The sequence below is a fragment of the Scomber scombrus genome, chromosome 21, assembly GCF_963691925.1.
Source record: "Scomber scombrus chromosome 21, fScoSco1.1, whole genome shotgun sequence".
In the NCBI taxonomy this organism is placed as follows: domain Eukaryota; kingdom Metazoa; phylum Chordata; class Actinopteri; order Scombriformes; family Scombridae; genus Scomber; species Scomber scombrus.
In genome coordinates, this window is record NC_084990.1 from 20,885,108 (window position 1) to 20,900,260 (window position 15,153).

The window sequence follows — 15,153 nt, forward strand, 5'->3', positions numbered from 1 at the left end:
CCTCTGATATGGACAAAATCTGACAAAGTCCTGATACACAAATCTGTTTTCAGTTTTCAGACTTTTTCTCTAATCTTTGATTTTTGCTGAAATATTGAATCATTTGAACATTCACTAAAATGAAACCATGTGAGACGTTTAGAGGGAAAAATCATTATTTGGTGGAGCTGTTAACAACTCATGACTACACTGCTTTTTGTCAAAAGCCAAAAAAGGTTGGAATCTTTTTCATCTTTAACAATGTGTTGTATTTTAAAAGCTTGTTATATTATCCATTGTGTCAAATCTTCATATAAAGAGTAATAAAGCTGTCAAATAAATGTAGTGAAGTGGAAGTATAAAGTAGCATCAAATGGAAATACTCAAGTACAAGTACCACAAGGGTCATACTTAATTAAATGTACTTAGTTACTTAACCCCTCAAGGACCCCCGAGAGTCCCCAGACCCCACTTTGAGCACCACTGCTGAAGCCTATATGTGATACTTTGCTTCTGTCATCTGTGGATAAATGTATTTATTTTTCAGTAGATTTTTTCACAAATGGAAACACATGTGTGAAATCTCTGAGTAAACCTATAGAGCATTATAATCCATTTCACATGAATCCTCGCAGCTTTGTTCTCCACACTGTCTTGTGGAATAAGAAGCATCTCAGTAGCTGTTCCACCACAGATCAGCAGAGGGAAACGTAGGACACTTTTCTCTCCACCTCAGACAATAAAAACAAGGCGAAGCCCACACAGACGGCAGCATCACAGCACCATTCAAAGACTGGCACCCGAGCAATGTCTGAAGAGTGAATAAGCTCACACACACACAGCTGGGAGAAATATGCATACATGACCGCCGATCTGGGACTAGAGATGTAGTTGCAAGGATGCCAGCCAGCTACATCTCTCGTTTGCTCCTCTTCGTCTGGATCTGCGCGGTTTGGGAGGCGCTGGCCAAATCTCTTCCAGATCAGGGAGCATTTGGTAAGCTCGCCATACGGGGGATGCAGCACAATGAGAAGATGGGAGTGGTTGCAATTTTTTTATGGCTTTTGTCGACAAATCGTCGATCCTTGCAGCGATGCGCTCAAATATCATATCGTGCTGAAAGGAAATAGATTTTAGAGGATGGTTTTTTTTTAGGCGTATCTGCGGGATAAGGCTGGTTTTTGATGGTGTGTAGATGCATTAATATCCATGAGGTGATAGCACAGAGAGGGCCACACCATTGCTGGAGAGGTGATTGTGCTCCAATACTGTGCAGATGTGTTGCCTGAGAGTGTGATCTGTGCTTGTACTAGGCCTTAAATACAGTATAATATCAGGCCTGTGTTGCTATAACCCGGGCCTGCATGTGCTGTTTGCTTACATGAATGACACTGAGACCGGGGTGGCATCAGGTCCATAATATGTGTCAGTGACTGTAAACCAAACATGCAGGGGCTTAAAAAAATGCATTTGCATGATTCAAAAAACCCCTCAATGTTTTCATGTTGAACAATGATGTAGCTGCAGCCTTAAAAATAACCAGTGTGCATATTGTTGTGTGCATTTTGAAGGACATTATATAATTGCATTGTATTATGCATGCCTGAAGCTATTTGAGCTGCCACACTGGTTACAGGCAGTCGTGGAATGTAATCAAGTACATTTATGCAAGCTCTGTACTCAAGTATACTTTAAAGGCATTTTTCTGTCTCATTTTGTGTCACTTTACACTCACACGCAACGACATCTCAAACTGAAATATTGTAATATTTGATCAGACAGCGATATTTTCAAGTTACTTTGCAGATTAAACACAAAACATAAGATCAGCCTTTAAAATATGAAGCTTTATTCAAGATTAAACTATAAAGTTCCTCACATAAGCTCCACTTAGACTAATCACAACAGTAAAATGTTGCCTTTTAAGGCTGAGCAATGTGGACAAAATATCCTTATCGTGACAATGTTGTAGGGATGACTATTCGTATTTTCACAAAATATTTACACAATGAGATTTTCTGTAAATAGTCATCAGTAATGTGGATATAATGAATAATATAACAGCTAGAACAGTCTGTTGAGCTCAGAAAAATACATCACTTTACTGTAAAGCAGCTTTTAAAACCAGCAAAAGACGACTTTTATGCCATATCAAAATATTACGATATTTCAAATTTAAGACAATATCTAGTCTCATATCATGATATCAATATATCGCCCAGCGTTACTTCCTTCACCTTAATACATCCAAAATGAAAATATAATAACAACACTCCCCGGGGACATTTTTCTGCATAATGAATAATTACTCTTGATACTTTAAGTACATTATGCTCATATTTTAAAGCAATACTTCTTACACCACTGGTTTAGAGGTTGTTTTTGAACCCTGAAAAACTGTGATCTATCATTTTGGTCTGTTATTGTTATAAATAATAGACTAATTTACTTTCACAGTGTTTTTATTTTTGTGGCTGTTGCTTTATTTATTTATTGTTTATTTAACAGGAACAAAGCAGAAGCTCATTTCCATCTGTAATGTTCCATCTGGGTGGAGACAAGCAGAGACGTGCAAGTTGCTGAAGTAAATGCTAACAATCAGTTGTGGTTAATTAGTATTAAAATTAGGAAAGGCACATTTTTAAAAAGAATAACATATACAGAATAACATTAGTCATTCCCCAACTAGGGAGGATACCACCAGTAATCTGCTGGACAACACAATCAGTACTGACTAATTAAATAATCAATTAATTGATACTTCGTGTTGTGAAACAGCTGATGATGAAGCAATTAACATCTAAAGAAATCTGCAGGGTGCAGAGTATGTTGTGTTTTTCGGAAAGCGTGGACACCAATCGTGTGTTGTGGGAAAATCTGCTAAATTCGTTAATTATAAGGGATTATGCACATTTTACAGCTTTATATTTTTAATCTGGGGCTCTACTGGAATATCTTTGTGTGATTCACAGTTAAAGCGTCCTTATTTATCTTGTAATGGCTTGCAACAAGGTAGGATAGGAAAGATAGAAACATAATCGCCAACAAAGCCTCCAGAGCAGCTTGATGCCCTGGATTTTGCCTTGCAGGGAGCATTTTCACATATGTTAACCTCATGTTTTAGAACTTAACCTGTGTTTAGTACAGACATGTGACATCATAACAGCATATAAATAACAGGAAACCAAAAAAAAAAAAAGCATAATACAGCAACATTACATTTTGAGGAAATGGCAAAATATCAGTTTGAAACCACAGATTTTGAGTTTTAACAATTTATCTTGGCTCTAGAGAGTGGTTACATAAAGTTTAGGAAGGTTTATGCTCTATTAAGTCTCGGTTGAGCTCATATTAAAGGACTCTGAGTGGTAAAAATTCCCAGACTCTTGATGTGACACAGTGACTCTCAGTGTTTGAGTCAATGGAGCCGTTTCAACCGACAGTGCTTTAAGTGCAGAGCCCAGATTGAGGAAATCCTCTCTCTCCCCACACACACACACACACACACACACACACAAGGGAGCCTTTATAGAACCATTTATGGTAATGGCTGACAGCATTTACACAAGCACAATGGATATGGCCACACATACAGACACAAACACGTCACCTATTATCCAAATGCGGCCTTAGCTAGGCTGAAAACTTTCACACCGAGGGGGTTTTGAGTTTGTCGCTAGAGACCTGCAGGGTTAGAGGACAGCTGACAGCTCCTAGTGCTGCACGGACTAAGCCGAGCGAGGAAGCACAACAAGCCAGCTTTTGGAGAGTCAGCGTGTATCCATGGAAACATCCTCAGCATGACCCACATCCACGCTGTCCAAGAAGCAAGATGAGAAACAAAATGTTCTGGGGCTGCACAAGGCCGGGGATGAAGGGGCTAAAATAGCAAAGCAATGGATTTTGTGATGGATGTGCATGTGATGGCTGCAGACATCATCATAATAATCTATTGGAGATGATTCGGGGCGCTGCTGTTTGTGATGATGTCAGCTGCTGGATGCTTGATGTTAACATGTTCCCTCATTACTGTGTTGCATCATAATGGATTCATTGTACAGCAGCCAAAGGGGGGACTTGATATATTGAGCCATACTGCAGTGTAATTACTGGTTAAATGCTATAATCGGATGACAGAAGACCAGTCAATCATAAATCTGTAGTTTTGATTGAGTGGAGAAAGAAACCTGTAACAGAATGTCAAACACTTAACGCTGAGTGTAAAATATCTCCCTGAGGAAAATATTGATTCTGTTTCTGTGTCGTTTAGTGCTTCAACTACTCGTCAGTTAATGAATTAGTCAGTAGACAGAAAGTTAGGACATTTTGATCATTGTTACAATCATTTATTAACCAAATCCCCCCGAAACATTCACTGATTCCAGCATCTCAAACGTTGCATTAAAGCTTTGATGTCATTTTCTTGGCAGTTTCCTGGAAAAGCAATTTGGTACTAATTAAAGGGAAAATAAGAGAGTGATCTTTGGGTTTAATTAGTTGTGTTGAGTTGAGTGAAGCAGTTGTTGATCCCATTTAAACACAATTAAATATTGTCAAATATGTTAAACTCTATATTAACATATAGACAAATTCTCAGTATTCACAATCTTCTGTGACTAAAAGACTCTCCAGGTCACACTAGCAATTCATCATAATTAATTGACTAGAGCTGCAACTCGTGATTATTTCCATTATTGATTAATCTGACAAAAAAATGTCTTGATTATTCAGTTAGTTGTTTGGTCTATAAAATGTCAGAAAATTGTGAAAAATGTTGACCATGAATCCAGAAGTGCAGGTTTAAGCCCACAGATACGATGTTTACCATCATAGAAGAGTAAAGCAACCACATTTAACCACATTTAAGAAGCTGAAACTGGAAATGTTTAATATTTTTTCTTGAAAAATTGCTCAGAGTGATTATTAAAATAATTTGGGATTAATTCTCTGTTTAATGACTAATAATTGCAGCTCTACCTTTAACACTGTCTCCACTTTCCCCCATAAAAAGAACCAAATTAGAGTTATTTTCAGAAAACTTTCCTATTTTAGACTATTTATGATAAAACACTGACAGACTTCGTGTCTGATCTGCTGGATGTGACTTTATTAAGTGGGTCTGCTAGATGTGACTGATTTAAATTAACTGCAGGTTTTTTTTCTCATGTTGATATAAAATGTGGGTTTTTCCCACTATCAGTTACATTTAATCAGTCACAGCAAAGTTAGTAAATTTAGAGCCACAACCATTTATGGGCTTGTGTTACCTCACAGAAAAAAATGATCCTCATTGAGTTCCATGTAGTGTGAGACACATGTTTTAGATTTTGGGGGAAAAGAGAGAGAGAGCGCTGCTGTCGGATCAGTACTCAGAATCGACAGATACCCTGAGTTGAGGTTTTGTATCTGGAGAGCAGCATGGGATCAATATGTCTCTAAAAACAAGCAATTTGAAGAAGTCGCCTCAAGTTCTGAGAAATGATGATGGGCACTATTACTCGAGCTTTCATAGACTTGAGAAATAATGATGATGAATAAGAAAAATAATAATTAGTTACAACCTTAATAACCTTCTAATCTGTTTAATTATTTCCCATAACACAAGGAAACTAAAGTCAGGCTGCAGCTAACAAACATTTTCTTCATCAGTTAATCTTTTGATTATTTTTTGATGAGTCATATTGTTTACTATCTATAAAATGTATTAAAAGTAACAGAAAATGCTCATCATAAATTTCCCACAACCTTAAATGACATTTTCAAATTCTTTGTTTTGTCCAACCAACAGTCCCAAACCTTAAGATGTTCAGTTTACAATGATATGAAACTGAGAATAGCAGCAAATCCTCAAATTTAAGACACTGAAACTAGAGAACGGTTTATATTTTTTTATCTTATTTGCCAAAACACACAAGTCAAGACAATTAGAATTGAACTCACTTCCTCTTTTGGCTCTTACAGAGGTTCAAATAAAAATCCAGGTGTTCGACAACAGCGACCTCTCACCGTTGGCGGACGCTCAGGTGGAAGTCCATGGCAATCAAACCGTCTTGGCGTCTAGTAAGGCGGGCAGCGATGGTGTCCTGAGGGTGAGCTTCCTGTACCGGGCAGGAACATGGGTCATCATCACAGCTTCCAAACAAGACTACGTCACCAACTCAGTACCCTGGCACTCCAGCCGCATCCCCCGTGAGTCTCCGAGGAAGAAAAATCAGCTTTTTTTCATTCGTCTCATTCTCTGCTGCACTGTTGTTACACCTGAAGATCTCCTGTGTTCATCTTAAGTGTTTCTTCCCTCTTTTAGTGTATGCATCTGTCAGCCTGTACCTTCTCGTGCAGAGGCCAGGAACTCTCATTCTGTACGATGACGTCCTGCAGGTGCTGTCTGGATCACCAGGTAACAAAAAAAAACTACTTTTCAATTTCAAAACGATCAGAATACATCACGTATGCTCATTTATCTGTCATACCTTAAATTTATGAAGGATTATTAGCCTCTTCCAAGGAACTAAGTCACAATTTATTACTGCAACTTCAGAAAAACTGTGAATCACAGCCTGACATTTACAAACTTTCTGATCTATTTTGGTTACTTGTGGAATTCAGTTTGACCCCCGAACAGTTATTCTGTCATCACGTCTTAAATTAGTCTGTCTCCAGCAGAGAGTGAGGATAGATTCACACCCTTCTCCTCTCATGCGTCCATGGTTTTCACTGCTTAACTTTTAGATGACCCTGTGTTATTTGCTGCTGCTATCACCATAGCAACAACTGCAGCAGTTTTGACAGTTTATACAAATCCAGCTCAGTCAGAGCCATCTCTTCGTATCTGTTTTAAACCCAGATTCTAGTATGGCAACAGTTTCTAAACCGCCTTTGCCAGTAAGACAAAAAGCTTAAGGTTGTGGAAGGATTTACACATCAGGAGTTTGACTGTTTCTTTGCAGGAGCTCGTAACCAACCGCTGGTGCAGCTCCAGAGGAAGTCCCTTCAGCTGCCATCCAACTCCAACTACACGGCGCTGTCTGCTGCGCTGACAACAGCCAGGAGTCAGTATGAAATCGGTGGTTTCCCTTTTCTCCTGGGCCAAGAGACCAACAGCTCAGGTTGGTATCTTCCTTGAAAAGCAGTGCGGAGGGATGATATACGATATACTAATGAAAGTAATAAAGAATAATGACGTAGACACATACTTTTGTTGTTTTTACACTGGGCTGTTCCTCATGGTTTGTTTACTTAACTCTTCTCTGTTCAGGGTCAAATTTCACCCATTATTATGTTATACAGGCTGTAAAAACACCCTATACACATTTATCTTAGTCGAATTTTAGTTAATCTGCCACAGTATACAAAAATGGAAATAAATTATTATTTACATTTTTTGTACAAAATTGCCCTCTGTTTATTTAAAAACAAAAAAAAATCAAAAATCACCATTAAAACATATCGTATTCTTCAAATTCTATAAAATGATCATAAAATAGCAAATGTGAATGTCTATTTTTTCCATAAATAAATAGAACACACTCTGTTTGCTCTCTGACAGCTTCATTAAAGATTAATCAAACATTATTAATGACTGATGGGGAACTAATGAGTCAGAATATGAACAGTATGTAAAGGTCAAGGGAAATCTAATCTTACAGCCTACATAGACAAATGTGTGCTTTTTAATTTTATGGCAACAGGTTGCGTTTGACCCTTTCCTGTTTCAACATGACAATGCCCCCGTGCACAAAGCCTGGTCGATAAAGAAATTGTTTTTCATTTAAGTGTGGATGAACCTGGCTTGCACAGAGCCCCGAAGGTTTAAACATGTTTTCCACGGTTACACACAGATACACAATCATCCAGTAATCTAATCACAACCTCCCAAATTACCCACACAGTGGGAATCCAGCGTCTGTCAGTGTCACTTGGTCACTGGAGGAGATAAAGCCAGATTTACTGTGGGTATTGGATCGTGTTGTTAAGTCTGCATTGTAGCAGACTGGTGGGGAATCAAATAAGTGTTGTCTTTTTTATAATAATGTTTTGCACCCAAACCTTGATCAATAGAAGTCAAATAATCTTATCATACAAGAGGGATTTGTTGCCATTAATAAATGGATGAAAAAAGATCCCAACCAATACATAGAGCTGGTATTGGATTACCTCAGGTACTGTTTGTTAGTTTTCGGTCACAACTCTTAAATGCCAAAAATGATGAATAGATACATGTAAAAATAATGAAAAAAGATCAAATATGAGTAAATGTATTGTAGTTTTCTTCTTTTCCTTTAAAGCCAATATTGTCTCTGTCTAAAATCACTCCCTATATGCTACCTTATACATTATTTTGACTTTCCATTTTATTTGAGTGTCTGGAATTGAAGTTTCTCAGTGCACTGAAAATAGTCCATGGCATGCAGCGTACAAATCCTGTATGATTCACTTCTAAGAGTCCAACATTGTGATGGAACTGGTAACAGGGTTTGGTTATTTCATAAAATTGTGTAGCTGATAGCAGTGGGTTTTTTTCTGTTCAGGTGCAGAAACTGGGTGGACAGATTTGACAGCGCTGGCAGTGGTCAGTATTGAGCTCTTCGACAAAGATGGCACTGCAATCCAGGTCTCGGATCCAATCCACCTCTCTGTGCCGCTTCCATCTGACACCCGCAACAGGATGGCTACAAGTGTGCCTGCTTGGCTGTATCAGCCTAAGACAGGTAAGGGCAAACATAATCATAAATGTTATGCAACAGCTGGGCACTAGTAAAGACAGAATGTTTACTAATGTAAAATATATTTTCAGATGTAAATTTCTTATGATTTAGGTATTGATTTTGTTTTGTGAATGTATTCTATGCTTCTGTTTAAAGTGTATGTATCTATATAATTTGAGTGATAATTATTTTTAATTCTTTCCAGGACTGTGGGTTAGAAACGGGACTGGCTACATCAAAAAGGAAGGCACACAGTTTGTGTGGAACGTCGTGGTTCCTCAGATGGGCTACTGGTTAGCTGCCTTTCCTACATCTTCAGGTACTGTAGCTCATCTCACCCTCAACTCTGCTGTTTGTGCTGTTCTGCTTTGTCAGTGTTGTTGCTGTTCCAGCTGCAGATGTTCTTTGATGTCCCCTTGGGGAAAAAAGAAGCAAACAATCTACAACAAACAACATCTGCTATTATTAGACCCTTGATTTGGAAAAGGCAAAACTTCCAAAAAACAATCTTTTAACAGAGGAAAAATGAAACTAACAACAGATGAAGCATCCCTCTTCCAGGATGGAAAAACATAGAAAAGATGATGTTTGTTTATGTGTTTGCATGTTAATATTTGTTAATTAGCACCAAAGACAAAGTACAGCGGAGGCAGATGGAAATATAATTACTTTCGTAGATATTTGGTATAAACCAAAGTATCAAAATTTTGGCCTTGTGACGATGCAAAGTCAATATGCCAAAGTTACTGTGAGTCATCCTGAGGGGGGGCATGAACATCTGTACAAAATGTCATGGCAATCCATCCAATAGTTGTGGTTTCTTACTAACTTCTTACGAAAAAACTAAAATATTGCCCTGCTGGTGGCACTAGAGAAAAAGTCAGAGGATTAATCAGTCCCTACGAGTCATCCTCTGAGGATCTTATGATTACCTGTACCAAGATTTGTGCCAATCCATCATGTAGATCAACAGATATTTCAACTGGAAAAGTGAACATTTTCATGAAATATCATCAAAGTCATTAGGATTCATCCTTTGGACACCATGAATGTCATAACGATCCATGTCTAATAAACACATGTTTCATGTTAAATCGCTTGTTTCCTGGTATTTGAACAACAACACTGATATTGTGATACTGGATGAAGTCAGTGTAACATCATGTCCTCGCCAAATTCTCAGGGTGTTGTTTCCTTTCCTGCTTCAACCGACCATCACGGACCTGATCAAAACAAAATCATACTTACTTATTCGCAATGTCAGAGGCTTAAATAATCCTGGCAGATCTACTGAAGTATATTAATCAGCATGTTGGTGAGGTGACATTTAGGAATGTTTCTGAGAGACCTTTCTGCATGAATTATCTTCCAGGATTGGGTCTGGCTCACCCGGGTTTGAGAGACATCACCACCTACCACACCCTGTTCCTGCTCTCCATCCTGGGCTCCCTGGCCCTGCTGGTGCTCATCCTGCTCTGTGTGCTGCTCTACTACTGCAGGTGTGGGGAGCGTAGGCGCAGGTCTCCATTTTAGGCTTCTATCAAAAGCATCAATGACAGTGATTTTGATGATGATACAGTAATTGCAAATAACGTAAATGTAAATGTGGGTTTAATTTTATTCCCTCATTAGTTTGGACTGTTAAATCTGGCATGTTTCTTTTAATCCCCAAGCAGATAAAAGGTATTTCTTTCATGTCTGACCTTTAGTCTCTGTTTACCTTTTAGGCGGAAGTGTTTGAAACCTCGTCGACAGCAAGGAAAACCCCACACTTCCAATCTAAATGGTGCCAAGAGAGACCAAGGCACGTCCACTTCACGTCTGAATCTGATCTGTGGAGGCCATGTTGAGTCCGGCCCCTCTAACGAAAAATCTGACATGTCCCCGTCTCGAGACTACCAGAGTTCAAGGGAGGACTTAACCAAGCATGTTCCAGCTCACATGCTACGACACGCAAAGGGAAAAAATGCTTCGGGTCCCCAACGAGGCGAAAGCTTCCCCATGAAGGTTACACGTGCCACAGAGACCAACAATCTGGACAACCCCTTGCTGCATGAAGACTACAACCGGAGCTACAGCCCAATGGAAGGCAAGGAGGCCGAATATCACCGACACCATAACGCCAACGACAATCGCGGATACTCCTCCGATCCCCCGTCCCCGCCTCGTTTCCAAGGCTACGTACCAAGCCAGTCTGACAAACCTCCAGAATATTCGGCTGCGGCGGCGGACAGTCTCGCCAGACCCACCTCCCTCAACACACAGCCAGGTCAGATCATCTTCTGCAGCTCCATTGATCAGATGAAGGAGAACATGTACCACAGCATGGTACCAACTTTAGTCATTCCAGCCCACTATATGCGCCTGCCCTCTGAGTTTTCTGGTAAAGATGGCAAAGACCAGAAGGACCAAGACAAAGATGGTGCTCAGATGGGAGGCCAGCAGCACCATCACCACCACTCCCAGAAACAAGGCCAGCAGCAGCAACAAGGTGGATCCCAAGGTGACGACTCTGAGGAACCGAGCTGGGCGTCTGACTCCTCTGGCGGACCGGTGACCATCCCGGTGCTTTTCAACGACTCCACCATGGCCCAGATGAATGGAGAACTGCAGGCTCTGACTGAGAAAAAGCTACTGGAACTGGGGGTGAAACAGAACCCGAGGGCGTGGTTCATCTCCCTGGATGGACGCGCCAACGCTCATGTGCGCCACTCCTACATAGATGTTGGCAACGACCTGAGTGGTGGCAGTGGGGGCGGTGTATTCGGAGGTGGTCCAAGCGGCGGCCCCAGAGATATCAATCTTGAACCACCTCTGGAGGCTCAAGAGCGCAAGTTAGGAGTCAACCGAAAGGGAAAAGATGATCGCTGGGGGACGGGAGGACGGAAGGGACACGGTGTTGGAAGCAGCGGTGGGAAGAGTTACTCCAAGCTGGCCTACCCCGACCACAGCGAGCCAAGCAGCAGCAGCGAGGGGCGCCCAGTCTCACCCGAGGAGAATTCACTCACCCCTCTTCTGGATGAAGGGCCATCCTCCCGAGGATCCACCATCCCCAGGAGAGGACGCAGTCGTGTGAACAGCAGCCGCAGCAGCAACAGCGAGAACCGCCGCGACTCCATGACCAGCCCTGAGGATGATCCCGACGACAAAGATGAGAACAAGAAGAGCCCCTGGCAGAAGATTGAAGACAGGCCTCTCATGGTCTTCCACCCCAGGAAGTAAGCTTTGTGAACTTAACAAAACACTGGACCTTTAACAATCTTTCCAAAAGGGTAATCGTTCCACGTCAAGCATGGAAGAAGAGTGGTGAATTCACAAAGAAAGAATCACAATAAGCACAACCATGCTTCACTGGTCCATTTTCAGGTTGTTGTTTGACCTTTTGTGTTTCTGGTGAGGTGCTTTTGCACTTTCTGATTGCTCTTGTAGTCTCACTGTCAGTTTATCCCACTGGCTTCCACTAAGATGATCTGTGGTAGATTGAAACCAATCCAGTTTATTGTGTATCGTGTCACCTATTACACCACTGAACCATCGTCTGAGCCATTGCATATACTGTATTGACTGTGGAAATAGCCATTTTATAGAGCAAAATATAAGAATTAAGCACTTGAAAATTTGATAATTGATTGATACAAGTATTTGGAAGTGACATTTTTTATGGTATGAAGGGTATTTAGGTGAATTAGATTTGCTTCCCTGAACTTGTATTTGACACAAAGGCCCGCATTGACGTTTGAAAATGTGCACCTTTCTTTCCTTGACTACTCTCCCGTCCTAAACTGTAACTAGGTTAAGTTTCCTTTAAAGGAAACAGCTTCCTAAAGCCTAAATATGTAGGGAACTTATCAATTAATCAACAGATTTTTTTCTTGAGCCCCTGTGAACAGATAATGCAAAGTCCTACGTGCAACTTGCATTTTGCTCCTTCAGGGATGTACTTGATTTCCTCCTCCTCCTGTACTGTGTTCATGTGTTGTAATTACTTACTCAGATATTAATGATTTGAAATGTTGAGCATCATCTTCAAGTATTTTGTCATAGTTTTTGTCATCGAATTATAGCAGTGATCTACGAGTTCTGCCAAATTAACGCATTTCTGCCTTTCTCCTGTTGTTGAGACTTCTTTGCGACTTCTGTTGTGTAAATAGATTCCCAGACATTTGAAAGATCATTTGGTAGAGAAAAGGTTGCATGCATATGAATGTATGAAATAAACAGAAGGCACCAAAAGCCCCCCACAGTTCTTCAGGCTCCTACGTAGACAACCCCTAATTGCCAAGAAACTCGGGAAAGTCTAAGACAGATGCGGCACAGCAAAAACCATCATTTAAAGACTTACCTATTTAATATTCTACTGAGATCTACAGGGGTTGTTTATAGACAGGGCCTGTACCACTTCTCTCCTGTAAGTGCCTTCTTTCACATAGGATCGAGTGATAGGCATGGAGGTCCCTTTTTAAAATGCAGTTAGACGTCACCTGAGCTACACTGTCAACATCGGCAGGCACTAATAAGCACACTGCATCGTGGTAACAACAACATACGTCACTCTGGGGAGCATGCCTGCCAAAACTGACAACTTTTCTTGCGGCTGATATGTCCTTGGATATTCTTGATTTCTTGTATCTATCCTCTTTTTCACCAAACTTGTAAATGGTATGATGAACTATATGAGATTTTAATGTGTATACGATGTGCATGTATCTTGTAGAATAGGGTGTTTTTAATGAAACCTTTTTTTGAAATGATCCAGGATGTTTGGCACAAAAATGTGATGCACTGACGCATTGAAATGTGTTGCCAAATGGACTTGGTTATATAAAGATACACTGACTTTTTTTCCCCTTAATCCAGTTCTAACAAAATTCACTTCCGGTCGTAAATGTTTACAACGATAACATACTGACCAACACGTTCCCGCTGTTTCTATTATCACCGCTGCCTATGACGCATCAACAACTGTGAACTATGTCATCAAGATTCGTAAAAATTCAAAAGTTAACAAAACTTGAAGAGGTTTTTTTTGTTTGTTTGTTTGTTTTTTGCAGAGTAAAAAAAAAAAAGGTTGATTATGAAGAAAAAAAACCTTTGGAAATCTTGAAGGCTGTATAAAAGCTGACTTGTTGGTCCTTTTCGCCATCCGCTTGCTGTTCATAAGCCTGTGTCAGTAGCCAACAGATCAAACTGAAAATGTGATGTAATTCAAAGTCTGAAGAATAACACAGCCATGAAATGAGTCCTACTGAACTGTCGTGTCCACTGCTGTAAATGTACCTTTTTGGACCAGATATAGAATTATTATGAGTTGTGCAATCGTGGCTTTCCTAGCTTGTTTTCGTTTTAACAATGAATCTGTTTTCTCAGTAGGTTTTGTGAACTTGTGTTTGGACAGTTTCAGAGAGTATTCAGTCACAAGTGATGTGAGGAAGAACTGCAGCTCTGAGAAGACACATCAAACACGCTTTGTTGTTGATAGTACAATCCATATGAGGGAGGATGCAGCTGTAGGCCTTCATCCTGTGCAGTAAATCATTCGCTTCATAAACCTGGTCAGTTGTTTGTAAACTGTAAATTGATTCTTTCTGTACATGAGACGAAATAGAAATAAATTTGTTCCCACGGTCAGTCGGTGTTTGTGATTTTATTTTAAAATACGAGAGATGGTGGTCCTAGTGTTGAAAAATGAAGCCCTGAAGACATTTTTTCCTTACATTTGTATCTTACTATGAGTGATGGGGTCCCACATGAACATAAACATAATTATTATTTTCGGACAAATTAGAAACCAAAACTACATATTTGGCAAACAGGTGAAGGACAAAAGCAGCATACAAATGAAAAAGAGAAGTAATCTGCACACTTTGCGAGCTTCAAGTGTCATTTATTTGACAGCTTTACTTTTCAGATGAAGATTTGACACAATGGATAATATAACAAGCATTTAACATACCTCACATTGTTAAAGATGAAACCAGTGTTTCACAACTATTTTGACTTGTGGTCTCTTACAAAAAGCAGTGTGTAGTCAGGCTCACATTTCAGATGCTTAATATCTGATTTTCCCTCTAAACTTCTCACTGGTTACACAATGTTCAAATGATCCAATATTTCACCATAAATCAAACATTAGATAAAGTAAGTCCAAAAACTGAAAACAGATTTGTGTATCAGAACGTTGTTTTTTCTTCTTTCCTCTCCCATCAATCATCTCACCACCCCTCACATTTATCTGGTGAACCTTTGGAGGGCCCCGACCCCTAGGTTGGGAACCACAGGACTAAACTAGCTAACTGTATATAAAGTAGTGTAAACTAGCTCCACCTCCAGCAGCTACAACAGTAACATGCTGCTCTAACACTGATGCTTCACTATTAATAATCTAATGATGTCATATATAATAATATATCAGTCAGAGGGACCAAACCACTACTTTTACTGTAATACTGCATACTACATCACTCATATT

General features: G+C 39.9%; 1 protein-coding gene across 1 annotated transcript; it reads left to right on the forward strand.

The window, feature by feature from the left end:
* Nucleotides 1-878: 878 nt before the first annotated feature.
* Nucleotides 879-11,980, forward strand: LOC134003297 (protein FAM171A2). The gene is made up of 8 exons (XM_062442445.1): nt 879-975; nt 5,941-6,168; nt 6,284-6,376; nt 6,927-7,085; nt 8,508-8,687; nt 8,890-9,003; nt 10,057-10,183; nt 10,412-11,980. Exons 1-8 carry the CDS (start codon nt 879-881, stop codon nt 11,904-11,906), a joined length of 2,493 nt encoding a protein of 830 aa, XP_062298429.1. The 3' UTR covers nt 11,907-11,980.
* Nucleotides 11,981-15,153: the final 3,173 nt, after the last annotated feature.